The sequence below is a fragment of the Nicotiana sylvestris genome, chromosome 8 (genome assembly GCF_000393655.2).
Source record: "Nicotiana sylvestris chromosome 8, ASM39365v2, whole genome shotgun sequence".
Classification (NCBI taxonomy): Eukaryota; Viridiplantae; Streptophyta; class Magnoliopsida; order Solanales; family Solanaceae; genus Nicotiana; species Nicotiana sylvestris.
Genome location: NC_091064.1, coordinates 165787679 through 165802434, shown reverse-complemented (window position 1 = coordinate 165802434; position 14756 = coordinate 165787679). Strand labels below are relative to the sequence as shown.

Genomic DNA, 14756 nt, shown 5'->3' with positions numbered 1-14756 from the left:
ACCAAAACACCTCGGATTCAAGCCTAAATTTCCAAAATCTTCTGAATTACAATTTTGATCAAAACGTCTACCAAACCACGTCCGAATGACCTGAAATTTTGCACACACATCCCAAATGACACAACAGAGCTAGTGCAACTTCCAGAATTCCATTTCGATCCCTATATCAAAATCTCACCTACCAACCGGAAAATGCCAAAATCCCAATTTCGCCAATTCAAGCCTAAATCTAGTCCGGACCTCTAAAACACATTCCGATCACGCTCCTAAGTCCCAAATCATCTCTCGAAGCTGTCCGAACCACCAGAACTCACATCCGAGCCCTCTAACACATAAGTCAACATCCGGTTGACTTTTCCAACTTAGCTTTCCTCAAAAGAGACTAAGTGCTTCAAACCTTACCAAAACCTTTCCGAACCCGAGTCAACCAACCCGATCACACATAGAACTGATAAACAAAGCAATAAGAAGCAGAAATGGGAGAAATAGAGCAGTAACTCATGAGACGACTGGCCGGGTCATCACAGTTAGGTACAACAACTTCCCAATTCATCTTTGGTAAGCTCCTGGATCAGTCAGCAGTTCATCTTCTGAACTTTCTTGAATCTTCAAATGATCATCATACTCCTTTGTAGTCAACTTTGCATTCATCTTGAAAGGTATTATAGCTGGCTTAGCTGCTCCAAGTCCAAGTTTTGAGATGAGTTCTAATGCATATTTTCTCTGATGCATTAGAATTCCTTTCTCAGACCTGGCAAATTCTATCCCTAGAAAATAATTTAGTTCCCCTAAGTCCTTCATCTTGAAGGTTTGTTGCAGGGTTGTCTTTGTTTCTTCTATCAGTTGTAGACTAGTACCAGTTACTAGCATATTGATAACTAGGGATTTTAGCCTATTTTATGCTCTCGTTTTGCTTAGGGTTTGGTTAAAAGTGTGTGCAAGTATTCTCGAAAGCTAACTTATTGTGCTTGTTTGCAGTGTTTGGTCAAAAAGAGACAAGAAAGTCATAACCAGCTCATAAAGGAGTGAAACCTACACAAGTTCAAAGCTGAGTTAAAAGGGTATTGACAGGAAGAAATAGAAGTGGACGCGGAGGTCTCACCACTAAGGTGGTCTCAGCAGTAGCAAGGTTCATAGAGTCAACCATTAGGCTTAACAGCCACCACTGCCCGCGGTGAAATTGCGCGGTAGCGGTATCATCTGGCGCGACCGCAGTCCAATTATTTCCCTAAGTGGAATGAAGAATCAGAGAACTAAAATTTGGAGCTCAAATTGAAAGGCGCGGTTCGCGATCATATTTCGCGGCCGCGGGTGAAGGAGCGTTGAGGCGGTTGATTTTTCGCTCCCAGCGGACTCAAGTTCAAAACCCAGCTCAGAAGAGAAGAACCGCGGTCTGCGCTTGCTTTTGCGCGACTTCGGAAATCATAGCGTTGAGGTGGCCTATTTTCCGCTGTCAGCGGAATCTCCGTAGGGGCAATTTTGTCCGAAAAAACTAGTTGTGTATAAATAGTTCTTTTTCAAATTTTTAGGGAATCTGTTATTTTTTGGAGCACGTGAACAACCTCTTTTTGTTTTTTAGAGTAATTTTAGAATATCTTTAACAATTAATCTTAGATTTTACTCTTGTAATTACTTTTTATGGCTTATATTTCATCTCCATCTTTGATTTCTTCTTTGATTATGAGTAGCTAAATGCATTAGCTAGGGTTAGTGTGGGTCTTCAATTTTAGGGCTTAAATGTTTATGGGTTAATAATATTTAGCTCAATTCATGCTTTAATTGTTGAATTTGTGGTTGCAAACACTGATTTGTGCCTTGACTTAGGCTCTTCTTGAGAAAGAGACACTAAGTCTAGGAAATTCAACCTAACAAGGAATTGGGGTGCATTCAATCCAACTTTGCTTGCATTGTTTAAACACTCAATTGGGCTTGAGAAAGCCAATTAGGGCAAAGTCACTCAAACTACCAAGATGTATAGAGTGAGTAATTATATACAATGGTTATATCATGATCCCAATTACAACAAGTTTGCCCTAAGTTTAGAACCCATTAGTACTCACCTAGGTGTAAGTCACTTCCTTAGTGCCTTTTTACCAATTAAGAAAACCCTTACAAAAATATCATACTTAGCTTATTTTCATTCTTTATTAGTATTAAAAGTAGAATAGTAACCAAAACAATGCATGATTGGAAGTATAATTAAGAACATTGCACATAGCTAGATTAGATAGAAACCCAATTCCAAACTAATATTAGCTCTCTGTGGATTTGATCCCGACCTTTCGGGTAAATGTTGCATCGACCACTCTTGCCATTCTATAGTGGTACAGTATTGGAACCGATCACTTTTTGGCGCCATTCTCGGGGAGCTAAACGGTTTTGGCTATCTATCTGACTAGTTTTGTGTCTTGTTTTTCTTTCCTTCTGTTTTACTAACTTGTGTGAGTCAATTGATTTAGGTACAAAATGGCAAACAATGATAATCTTGGAAATGTTCTCCCGGGGGAAGAGGTAGATGATATTGGCAAATATGAGGTGCCTCTAGTACCTCAAGGTCAAAGAAAAGTCCGCCAGGCCAATGACAATATTCCAGACCCTCCCCCACCTTCTCCAAGAGTCGCTCCTCGGGTGCTTCCAAATGAAGGGTACGCCAATGCAATTGTCCCACCTCAGATCTGGGTGGGCTATTTCCAAATTACATTGTGATGTTGACTTTATTGGAGCAACGAGGGTACTTCACAGGTGCTCCCCATCAGAATGCATATAAACATCTAAAGGGTTTTGTGGATACCTGTTGGGGAAGCAAACAGACAAATGTGTCAGAAGATGCATTGAGATTGAGATTGTTCCCTTTTTCACTTAGAGGGAAAGCATTGGACTGGCTCGAAATACTTCCCAACCATTCTATCACTACGTGGGATGAGTTGGCCGACAAGTTTATAGCTAAGTTTTTCTCACTAGGGCATATGTTGACATTGAGAGATGAGATCTTGGCCTTCAATAGAAACCTAATGAACCACTTCATGAGATCTGGGAAAGGTATTGGACAATGGTGAAAGAATGTTCGAATAATGACATGACCGATGCAATGATCCAGCAAACATTCTACCGTGGCATTAACATGACCAATTAGTGTGTAGTGAACCAGCTAGCAGGGGGAAATTTTATGAACACACCTTATGCTGAGGCGTGTGAGATATTGGATGAGATGACAGATACTTCCTTGGCTTGGCAAAGTCAAGCTAATGTGCCACCCGAGGGGATCCCACTGTCATTCACCTGCACAAAGAGCTCCATGACCATGGCCAGGCAATAGCAGAGTTACCTACAACAATGAACCAGTTGGCAAAAGATCAATTGCAACAAGTTCAAGCGCCGAGACAAGTAAATGCTATGGAAGGTGTAAACATGTTGGTCAACAAGAGGCGAAAAAGAGGTCAAAAAAGCCAAGGAAGTTCAGATCAATATGAGCAGGGTAGTGGTGGTTTCAACCAAGATGATGGGTATGATGAGCAAGTGAAGAAGTCCAGCATGTGAACAATTACCAAGGACAAAGAAGCAATGCTCCTAACGAACAACAACAGTGAAGATCCTAAGGAAATTGGGGAATCAAAACCAATAGGGAAATAGCAACTGGGGGAATAACAACCAGAATTGGGGCAACCAGAACAACTAGGGCAACTGGAGTGGCAACACCAACAATTAAGGAGGTAACAACAACCAAGGGGGTTGGAATAATGGCAATCAAGGGAATCAAGGGCAAGGCTTTCAAAGACCTCCAATGTATCAACAATCAAACAACCCGCCTCCATTTTTGTCCCAAGGTCCTAGCTCGTCAAACAATGAGATGGGAAGGATCGAGATGATGTTTGAACAAATGATGAAAAAAAATGCCAACTTTGATTCTAGTTGGCATCCTATAATACTTCAATCCGAAAATTGGAGGTTCAACTTGGCCAGATTTCCCAATCTTTAAATACTTGCCCTAAGGGGGCTCTACCTAGTGATACAGTAGTAAACCCTAAGGGTGGGAACAATACCGGGCATGCAATGGCGGTGATCACAAGAAGCGGTAGAGATGATGAAGTGAATACCTCCAAGCAAAAGGAAGTAGTGAGTGATGAGGTTGACGTACAAGATGATGATATTCCTACAGTTGATGATCAAGTGAGTGAAGAGAATTGAATGCTGAATTGAGAATTGATATTCATGATAATAAGGTGGAGCTTCAAAATGACGTGAACCCGTCTAAGGAACACGTAATAGACATACCGGAAACGGTAGTGCCCAAGGCTAAGGCTCCCTTGCCAAGGCCTCCTCCACATTACCCTCAAAGACTTGCGAAGCAAAAGAAGGAAAAACAATTTAAGAAGTTTATTGAGATGATGAAAAGCTTGTCGATTAATGTTTCTTTGGTGGAAGCTCTTTAGCAAATGCCGGGTTACGCCAAGTGTATGAAAGACTTGGTGACTAAAAAGAGATCTATGGATTGTGATACCATCAAAATGACTCATCAAGTAAGTGCAATTGTGCACTCAATGGCTCCAAAGTTTGAAGATCCCGGCGCATTTACCATTCCATGTACTACTGGTAGTGCGGATTTTGCAAAAGCCTTGTGTGATTTGGGAGAAAGTATAAATCTGATGCCTTACTCTATATTCAAAACTTTGGGTATTGGTCAACTGAGACCTACTTCAATGAGATTGCAAATGGTGGATAGAACAATGAAGAGGCTGCTTGGTATTATTGATGATGTTCTTGTCCGGATGGACAAGTTTATTTTGCCTGCTGATTTTGTGATTCTGGACTGCGATGTCGACTATGAGGTGCCTATAATATTGGGAAGGCCTTTCGTAGAAACTGGAAAGGCATTGGTTGATATGGAAGCAGGGGAGCTCACCTTCCGGGTGGGTGACGAAAAAGTTGTCTTTCACGTGTGCAAATCAATGAGGCAGCCGAATAGTACTGAAGTTTGCTCTTTTGTGGATCTTGTCATGGAGGTGATAGTTGATGATACTAGTGCCATGATCAATTTGGAGGATCCTTTAGAGCGGTATTGTTGAACCTTGATGTGAATGAGGATGAAGGTAGGGTGGAGTGTGTCAATGCTTTGCACAGAATGGGTTCTTATTCTTATGAGCCCCGAACAAAGACCTCAATTGAGGAACCTCCCATTTTGGAGTTAAAGCCTTTGCCTTCATACCTCAGGTATGAATTATTGGGCCCTCATTCAACTTTATGTGTTATTCTTTCATCTTGTCTTACTAACGTGTAGTTAGATGCGACACTGGAGGTGCTCCAAAGAAGGAAGAAGGAAATTGGATGGACTCTAGCTAATATTCGGGGAATAAGCCTGCCTTTTGCATGCACAAGATTATACTTGAAGATGATGCCAAGCCCTCCGTGGAACATCAAAGGAGGTTGAACGTGGCTGTGCAAGAGGTTGTCAAAAAGGAGGTGATCAAGTAGCTAGATGCAGGGGTTGTGTACCCCATCTCGGATAGTTCTTGGACTTCATTGATGCAATGTGTGCCAAAGAAGGGTGGTATGAATGTGGTCACCAATGAGCAGAATGAGTTGATTCCCACCAGGACTGTCACCGGATGGAGGTGTGCATGGACTACCGAAAGCTGAATAAAGTGACCCGCAAAGATCATTTTCCATTGCCCTTTCTTGACCAGATGCTAGATAGACTTGTTGGACGTGCCTTCTACTTATTTTTGGATGGGTACTCAGGTTACAATCAGATTTTGATTACTCCGGAAGATCAGGAGAAAACCACTTTTATATGTCTGTATGGCACCTTTGTATTTTCTAGGATGCTATTTGGTTTGTGTAATGCACCGGCTACCTTTCAGTGGTGTATGGTAGCTATATTTATCGACATGGTGGATGACTTCTTGGAAGTGTTCATGGATGGTTTCAGTGTTGTGGGTAACTCTTTTGAAGAATGCTTGGGTAATCTTGGCAAAGTGTTGGCCTGATGTGAGGAGACAAATCTAGTGCTTAACTGGGAAAAATGCCACTTTATAGTTGAGGAGGGTATTGTCCTCGACCATAAGATCTCAAAAAATGGTATTGAGGTTGACAAGGTGAAAATTGAAGTGATTTCCAAGCTTCCTCCTCCTACTTCCGTCAAGGGGGTTAGGAGTTTTCTTGGGCATGTGGGGTTCTACCGAAGATTCATCAAAGACTTTTCTAAGGTAGTGAATCATTTGTGCAAATTATTGGAAAACGATGCAAAGATCGTGTTTAATGATGAATGCATGAAAGGTTTTGAACTTCTCAAGTACAAATGGACAGCCACTCCCATTATTACCGCACCCAATTGGAGCTTACCTTTTGAGCTCATGTGTGATGCAAGTGATGTTGCGGTAGGAGCGGTCTTGGGTCAAAGAGTAAACAAGATGTTTCACTCGGTGTATTATGAAAGCAAAACAATTATGGATGCTCAGGTAAATTACACGGTGACGGAAAAAGAGTTGCTAGCAATTGTGTTTGCAATGGAAAAGTTTAGACCTTATCTCATGGGCACCAAGGTGATAGTTCATACTGACCATGCTGCACTCCGCTACTTGATGACAAAGAAGGATTCCAAGGCTCGGTTGATGAGATGGATTCTATTGCTTCAAGAGTTTGACCTTGAGATTGTTGATCGAAAAGGGTGTGAAAACCAAGTGGCGGATCACTTGTCCCGCTTGGAGGAGGAGGGGAGGCCCCATGATGGACTCAAAATTAATGATTCATTCCCCGATGAGCAACTCCTCTCCGTATCTGTGAATAACATGCCTTGGTTCGCCGATGTTGCCATCTTTCTCGTGACCGACATTGTTCCGTGTGAGCTCTCTTCTAACCAAAGGAAGAAGCTTAAATGGGATAGCTTGGACTACTACTGGGAAGAGCCTTATTTGTTCAAAATTTGCAATGATGGTGTGATCCAAAGATGTGTTCCGGAAGAGGAGCAAATGAGTATTCTTGATGCTTGTCTTTCCTCTCCCTACGGTGGCCATCATGGTGGGGCGAGAATGGCTTCAAAGGTGCTTAGCTATGGATTTTATTGTCCTACATTGTACAAGGATGTGGGTGAGCTTGTGAAGAGATGTGATGAGTGTCAGAAAGCTGGTAGAATATCAAAGAAGGATGAAATGCCTCTCACCGCTATTCTTGAGGTTGACATATTTGATGTATGGTGAATTGACTTCATGGAACCATTTGTGAGTTCATGTGGAAACACATACATTCTAGTGGCCATTGATTATATTTCCAAGTGGGTTGAGGTCGTGGCTTTACCCAACAACGAGGCCCGGAGCATGGTGGATTTTCTTAAGAAGAATATCTTTACTCAGTTTGGCACTCCTTGAGCAATCATCAGTGATGAGGTTTCTCATTTGTGCAATAAGGCATGTGACACTTTGCTTGTAAAGTATGGTGTCAATCACAAGGTTTCAACCCCTTACCATCCTCAGGCTAGTGGGCAAGTTGAGGTCTCCAACAAGGAGATTAAGAGCATATTGTGAAAGACTGTCAATGCAAATAAGACTGATTGGTCAAAGAAACTCGATGATGCTTTATGGGCTTACAGGACTGCTTACAAGACTCCAATTGGTATGTATCCATACCGGTTAGTATTTTGGAAAGCTTGCCATCTTCCGGCTGAGTTAGAGCACAAGGACATGTGGGCTTTGAGAAAGTTAAATCTTGAGTGGGATGTTGCAGCAAATCTCTGAGAAGAGCAACTCAATGAGCTTGATGAGTTCCGGTTTCATGCCTATTCCAGCTCGTCTTTGTATAAGGACAAGATGAAGTACTTACATGATAAGTATGCCCATAGAAAGGAATTCAAGGAAGGTGACTTGGTTCTCTTATTCAACTCCCGGTTACGACTATTTCCGGGAAAGCTCAAGTCAAAATGGAGTGGTCCTTTTGAGGTGGGGCTTGTAACTCCGTTTGGTGCTCTTGATTTGAAAAAAAAATGGTGAAATCTTTAGAGTTAATGGGCACAGAGTGAAACACTATCTTGGCAAGTTTGATGGTAGCCACATGGTGGCAATGATCCATCTCAAATGATTGATGGTAACCTGCATCGTGCCGCGATGTTAAATCAGGCGCTTCTTGGGAGGTAACCCATGTGTTTTTCTTGTTTTTGATTTTCTTCTTAATGTAGGATTTGTTTTAGACTAACTGGTTGTGAGATGCATGTAAGAATGTTTGATGCAGTGCAGGACAAAGCCGGAAAAATTTGGCAGAGTCTGTAGTTGGATCGCTGATAGTGCTCCATTTTTCGCGGTCAGCGGTGACCAGTTCGCGGAAGTGTAATTTGCTAGCGGACGTGGGCTTGAAAAGTATAAAATGAGACTTCTTTGAAGTTTCACCCGCGTCCGCAGAGGATTTTTTGCGATCGGCGGTGCCATTCCGCGATCGCGTTACATTTCCACTATCAGTGGTGGTGCAAAACAAGCAACCTTTTTGTGGTGACAAAGCGCAGTCCGCGGTGATATTCCGCGACCGCGCCAGGTAATTTCGGTGGGCCCCAGGGTAATTTGTATAAATAGAAGGTCAAGAAACTTTTTACCCTTTTCGATCTTTGAACTCTCAAAGCTTAAATTTTCCTGTTCATCTGAACCCTAATCCGCACAAACACAAAATTAAAGTCCATTTTCATCACTCATCACACAACTGGTAATTTCATTTCATAAATATTCTTTAATTTGTACTTGTTTTTCTTTTATTTGTTAGTTTTTACTTCTTCTTCTTCTTTTCTTTTAATTTTCAATTAGGGTTGATTAGTGTTAATTAAATGATGCTTAAATAGTTAGAGTTCATTAATTAATACCTAGTTGGGGTTAATAGGGTAGATAATATCCGCTAATGGCAAGAAAAATTAAAACCCTAGGTTGCTCAGGTCGTGTTTGAATTCCGCAGCCGCAAATGTTTTTCCGCGGCCAGTGTTCATGTGCAAAAACTGAGTTTGGGAAGTTTGAATACCGCGGTCAGCGATGGCAAAGTCCGCTGGCAGCAGCCTGCTTTACGTTGTCGCGCTATATTTTTTGCAGTCAGCAGTACATAAGTTCACTGAAGTACTCAAAATGGGTTCGGGACAACGGTTGTTTTTCTGCGGACAGCGGTGCAACTTTCGCGGACGCGCCCAACACTCCGCCCTCAGGCAGGACTTTAAAATCAGAGGATGGGTAGTCTGATCCCTATGCCTCCATTACCGCGCCTCCTTTTCCGCTCTCAGAGGTATTAGTTCTGCGGCCGTGCTTCTTTATCTACTAACAACGGTTCTGCAAGTTTTTACAACACTGTCAATTGTTCTTTGCTTTTCTTTACTGCTTCTTCTAGCACCAGTACTAACTATCTTCCACTGACTATGCATGCAAACAATGGTTAAAGAAAAAGGTGGCAGTGACAAACAAAAAGGGAAAGCATAGTTCTCCCGGGGTAGGGGACGAGTATCGACGCCCTCTTTTTCTCTAACTGCGGGGTCAGAAATCGGGTATACGACATTGGGAAGGAAAACTCTATTCCCTTTCGAGAATTGGATTTTGGAATTTGAAGAGTCGCCACCTAATAATTATAGTGCATTAGGACACTTTTTAGAAGAGTTTGAGTTGGAAAACCAGAGTTCGGGTAAGGGCTAGAAATTATCTCGAGGGGAAGGTGTTAGGCACCCCTCAAGATCCACTAGTGTGGTCCCGGCCATGTTGCAATTGTGACTTTACAAGTAAACAATCAAGGCTCAAATAAGGAATCGCATATAATATTTCAATTAGGTTGAAAACTTTCGAAGGTAAGTAGAGAGGGCGAAAAAATTATGAAACAAAGATTTGAATAGTTTTACAAGAAGAGATGAAAGAACATAAAAGGGAGGGGGGGGGGTCCTAGGCTTATAATTAATATGGATCACTTCAATGCAATATCCAGCAATCACTCCTCAGAAGAGGGGTCGCACGTGATATTAGCGCACCGGTCATCATATCTATATTCTACCCACCCCGTTAAGGTATTAAAGCGCGGAGAGTTTCATTACTTATTGCATGCTAGTACCCATCCAAATCCTATCAGTCCCGGAGGCATTTAGGACTACTAATCCGAAAGAGAAAGGGATTTAGGGCCTTTTGAGAGTTTCAAAGGAAAAAATACTAAGGCGTCAATCAAAACACATAATACAAGTAAAAGTGGAGGCAGATAAACAAGTAAGGCTCAAGTAAACCTCCTTAAATCAAATAAGCCATAGAGTTTAGCATGTCTCGCATGTACTGGTTTGGTCTTTAAAATTAAAGCGATAAACAGACTGATTTAACTCATATTTTTAGATAGGAAGTCCATATGAGGCTTACTCAAATTCAGTCATCAAAGACTGAACCACTTTAATTAGTCAACTTTACCTTAAATGTGGGATAGAACTATTGATTGTAAAGGAGTTGCAGAATAAGATAAGTTTCATAAAAGATTGCAGACTTAATACAAAGAAAATGGTTTAAAACGAGTTTCAGAAGACATACTTGTTTAAGAAAAAGAATTGCCGAGTTTTAGCAAAAGAACTGAATTGCAGATTAATTCAAAAGGGTTTATCAGATAAGTATAAAGAAGTGAATTCAGATTGATTTAAATAAAAAGTTTGTCAAATTATCAGGAAGGTAGTAAGTTTTCAGAAAATATGCACTGATTTGAGAATATTTATCAAGAAGGAAATAGATGCACTGATTTGGTTACAAGAAAAGTTTTAATGGTTCAGAAAACGTGCAGAAAGTCGCTTGTTTTAGCGAGAAGGGGCAGTACTGTTTTAGACGAGTGAAACAATTCCGATTTGAAGTTCCTATATGCATGATCTCTACAAGTTACTGATTTTAATACCTTTCAAACGTTAATAGCCTTACAAACATGATATCTATATGCTGGCTTATCATTAAACCTAACGGTTTGCCTAATGTCATTATAAATGCAGAAACGCAAATCCCTATAGGCATGGTATCTATATGCATAGTTGTAGAAATCGGGAAGTTAGATCCTATAAGCATGGTTTCTACTTGTGAGATTGCATAGATCAAAAATTAAATTCTATAGGCATGATCTCTACCCTTTGTGCATAAAGTAACCCCTCCCTTTTCACTAAATCCCCATGAGTTTATACAAATTATTACAGGCCAATAAAAACAAGACAGAAATTAAAAGTACATCAGAAATCATCAGCTACATCCAAGCAGCCTAATTCAGACTTAGTGTCTAACAACATGAAATTGAACCATTTCCGAAATCCAGATTTCCAAAGCTTTCTCTTATCTGGGGTGTTTCAGAGATCCAAGGAGTTTCAGGAACTCCAGGCAGCTTACACCCCAAATATATTGCAGATTTAGATTATAGTGCAGTGTGGAAATGCCAGCTCTCAGATGTCCAAGTTCAGAAGGAACTCAAGGTCCCAAAGCGAGGCTCAAGAGATAGGGGAAGAACTTAAGATTCTAGGAATAGGTGTAAGTGCACAAAGGGGAAAGGGAATAAAAGAGAGACAGGGCAAGCTAGTGGTCATGCCCAGCAATTGGGATGCTGGCACACCCTGACCAGCCTGCTAGTCAAGCATTGAGAGTTAAGATCCATTTTGGATCAAGCCAAGGCCTGGACAGTAATTAGGATACTGTAAGGCCAAGAACTTAACTCAGCACATAGAAGGGGATAGGGGTAGAGGATTCATAACAGAAATAGAAGCAAGGAAGGAAAATATTTAACACAAATTACTGAACGTAGGCAGTAGAGTAAACAACAGTCTGAAGCACATAAGGGTGAGGCAGAAAGTTAAATAAAGGACATACCAGTTTCAAAGAAAATAAGTAAGCAAAAGAAGCCTTGAGAGAACCAAGTTGTAAACAGCAGTTCCAAAAGATTTCAAGCAAAGCCGAATTTAAAACAGTATTGCAAGAAAGTGTTTTGTTCGTGTGTATTTCAGTGTGTGTCAAAAATGTGGAAGGGTAGTCCCTTTTATAATGCAGAGAAGCAAGTAAGAAAGGTAAGAAAATAGTTTACCATCAATCACATAGAATTTCCCTTCAGTTAAGGGATTTGATCTCAAACGGGTAGAAGATAATTAAGGAAAGAATTTTGATTAAAGCATTTTCAAAGTAGCACAAAAGGGGTAAATACATAAAGGCTATTTAAGGACAGGGTCTTGACAGTACATGCCTGTAACATTTAAAGAAAGAAAATCAATTAATAGCCAAGAAATCAGAATTACAAGCTCAATTCGAATGAATCAAGTCAAGAAAAGGTAAAGGAGGTTAAATCAAAGAAAATCAGTGACAATCAATCAAACCCCATTAGAGGATTTCAAAATCAATCAATGAGTTAGTAAAAACCTTTGAAAGCAGAGTTCTCATATATAAAGCACACAAATATGTGAATCAAGAAGAGGCTGTCAAATTATTTAGAAGAGGGTTTAATTGAAGAGAAGTCCAGAATCATAAGCAACGAGATGCAGGTTCAATTTGAAGACTCATAGCGAGTCTGAGAGTTCAGGGTCCCAGAGTGGAGCCTCAAATCGAACACAAAAAATCAAAATCGTCAAAGGAAACCCCCGAATCCTAGGGTTTCAAAATTGAATCGGACATGAAAGTGAGAAAGCAAGTCATTGAAACAGGGATGATAGCAGGTTTGAAACGCAAAGCAAGAAAACCGATTTAAGAGCATAAAAGAACATTTTTAGAAAAGTCGGGGCTTAAGCAAGTTCAGAAGAGAAGAGAGGATACGAACTTAAACAAAAGTAGATGAAACATGCTTAGCAAGAAGACAAACAGAGTTCAGTAAAGCAAAAATCAAAGAACTCAACGGTAATCATATATAGTAAAAGAGTAAGGAAAACATAACACGGATTAACATGTGAGTACTGGAGTAACATGTATAGTAGAAAAAGAAAGTGGAAGAACAGTACATGCATAGTAAAAGAGGTCATACAAACACACGTAAAGAAAGAATAGAAAGAATCAGAAAGATGCTTTTTTTTTTTGAAAAAACCTTTCAGAAACCCTAAATCGAAGGTAAACGATTTTAAAAAGAAAATCTGGGGAAGACCTTTTAAAAATGTCAAATAAAGCATAGATACAGTATAGATCTAAGCAAACAAACAGAGAAAGAACCTCGAATAGCTTAGGGTTTTGGAGAAACCCTAGAAATGAGAAAGGCTTGGAAACAGGTCCGATCTTAAGTCGGAAAGGTCAAGAATCAGTCTCCTGAGTCTTGAATATGCCGGAGCATGGCCGGAATCTTCGAATCGGTGAAGGTCTGAGTGAAGACCTTCGAGGTTTGGCCTCGAACCTTCGAGCATCAGGCATGCAAGAGCCGGAGGAGGTGAGTATAGGCTGTTTATGGCCTGAGAAGCCATGGACTCCGACGAAAACACGGTGGGAGGAGGCTAGGGTTCCGAAGAGCCTTGAGAGAATCTGAGAGCGTTCGGGATTCAAAGGGTCAGGTGGAAAATGAAGGAATTAGGGTAGGTCGTTTGGTTTAATTATGGAAGGGTGGGTTATGGCCGTTGATCTTGAATGATCAACGGTCCAGATCTGGAAAGGTAGGTGGGAATCGGGTAGGGCCATTTAGATTGGGTTATGGGTTGGGTCAGGTTAAAAAGTGGGCCGGTCCGGTTGGGGTTGGGATTGGGTCAAATGGTGGTTAAAATTGAAATATAAATTGGGGCTGTAATTGAAATAAATGAGGCTAAATGTTAAACGGCCATTTCTTCCCTTTTTATTTTATATAAAATAATTAAAAAGATTTCTAAAACAAATTAAAAGCATTGAACTAATTAATAAGGTATAAGTATTAATTTAAAAATACTGGAAATAATTTAATAATAATGAAATGCTGTTAATTGTAAAATAGGCTATAATTGCAATTACATGCAATTTAACTTTTAAATATCAAATAAATTTGTAAAAATATGCAAAAAATTGCCTTAATTATATTTTGGTGTAAATATGAGAAATAAATAAATTATTCACCAAAATGATAATTTTAGGAATAATTATTGAATTTTGCACTGCTAAAATAGACAATAAATTTGTTTTGAAAGTCTTTAGAAATTTGGGAAAAATACCAAAACACTCGGGCACTCTTATGTATGTACATATATGTTATTTTGAAAGTATTTTGAGTATAAAAAATTCTTAGGGAAAAATTGGGTATCAACAACGAGGACAAATCAAGTTACCCCTAGCAGTGCGGTAATCTATTGGGAAAAGGCCGAAAGATATCAGAGCTGCAGACAGAGATGCATCCCACTCCGAGGGGAGTGAGTATGTTCCCTCCCGGGAGGCTTCAAAGAGTGAGTTTGTTCCCACACATGTACCAGACTTCCTAGGGAGATTTCGACTTAGAGACGTGCCTACACCCCAAGCTTCTCCTGCTTCTTCTGAGTCATCTGATAGCTCAACGGAGAGTAATGAGTCCTCAGCATCAGCCTCTCCTATAGCCTCCCCACATAGATCGGATCCCATTAATGTAGATGCTGAGACACTGGATGACGGGAGAGATGGTGACAACCAGACTAGAGGGTTGGCTAGAACAAGAAACTCAGAGGTGTGACAACAAAGAATTGTCAGTGAGCAAGCTCACCACAAATTCTGAGAGTGGTGGACTTAGAGGTCACTCATATATGAGCGTCAATTTATAGAGCGGGATCTTCTGCCCCCATAACCCCAATGTGAAACGGCAATTTGATGAAAGAGTGGGGTGGAAACACTTTACTAGCGGGTTGTCGTTTGTTAATGAGC

General features: G+C 40.5%; 1 protein-coding gene across 1 annotated transcript; it reads left to right on the top strand.

Moving 5' to 3' along the window:
- Positions 1 to 4050: 4050 nt before the first annotated feature.
- Positions 4051 to 7727, top strand: LOC138875956 (uncharacterized). Its single transcript, XM_070154836.1, has 6 exons — positions 4051 to 4167; positions 4431 to 5053; positions 5819 to 5934; positions 6034 to 6604; positions 6860 to 7189; positions 7583 to 7727. The coding sequence occupies exons 1-6, from the start codon at positions 4051 to 4053 to the stop codon at positions 7725 to 7727; spliced, it is 1902 nt and encodes a 633-aa protein (XP_070010937.1).
- The last annotated feature ends 7029 nt before the right edge of the window (positions 7728 to 14756 follow it).

What these genes read in the sequence shown, in the direction of transcription:
- LOC138875956 (XM_070154836.1), top strand. Translation starts at nt 4,051, where the DNA reads ATGGCGGTGATCACAAGAAGCGGTAGAGATGATGAAGTGAATACCTCC. An exon ending in AAGAAGGATTCCAAGGCTCG is followed by an intron (nt 6,605 to 6,859) that starts GTTGATGAGATG and finishes TTCTAACCAAAG; the next exon opens with GAAGAAGCTTAAATGGGATA. An exon ending in GTTGACATATTTGATGTATG is followed by an intron (nt 7,190 to 7,582) that starts GTGAATTGACTT and finishes ATGGGCTTACAG; the next exon opens with GACTGCTTACAAGACTCCAA.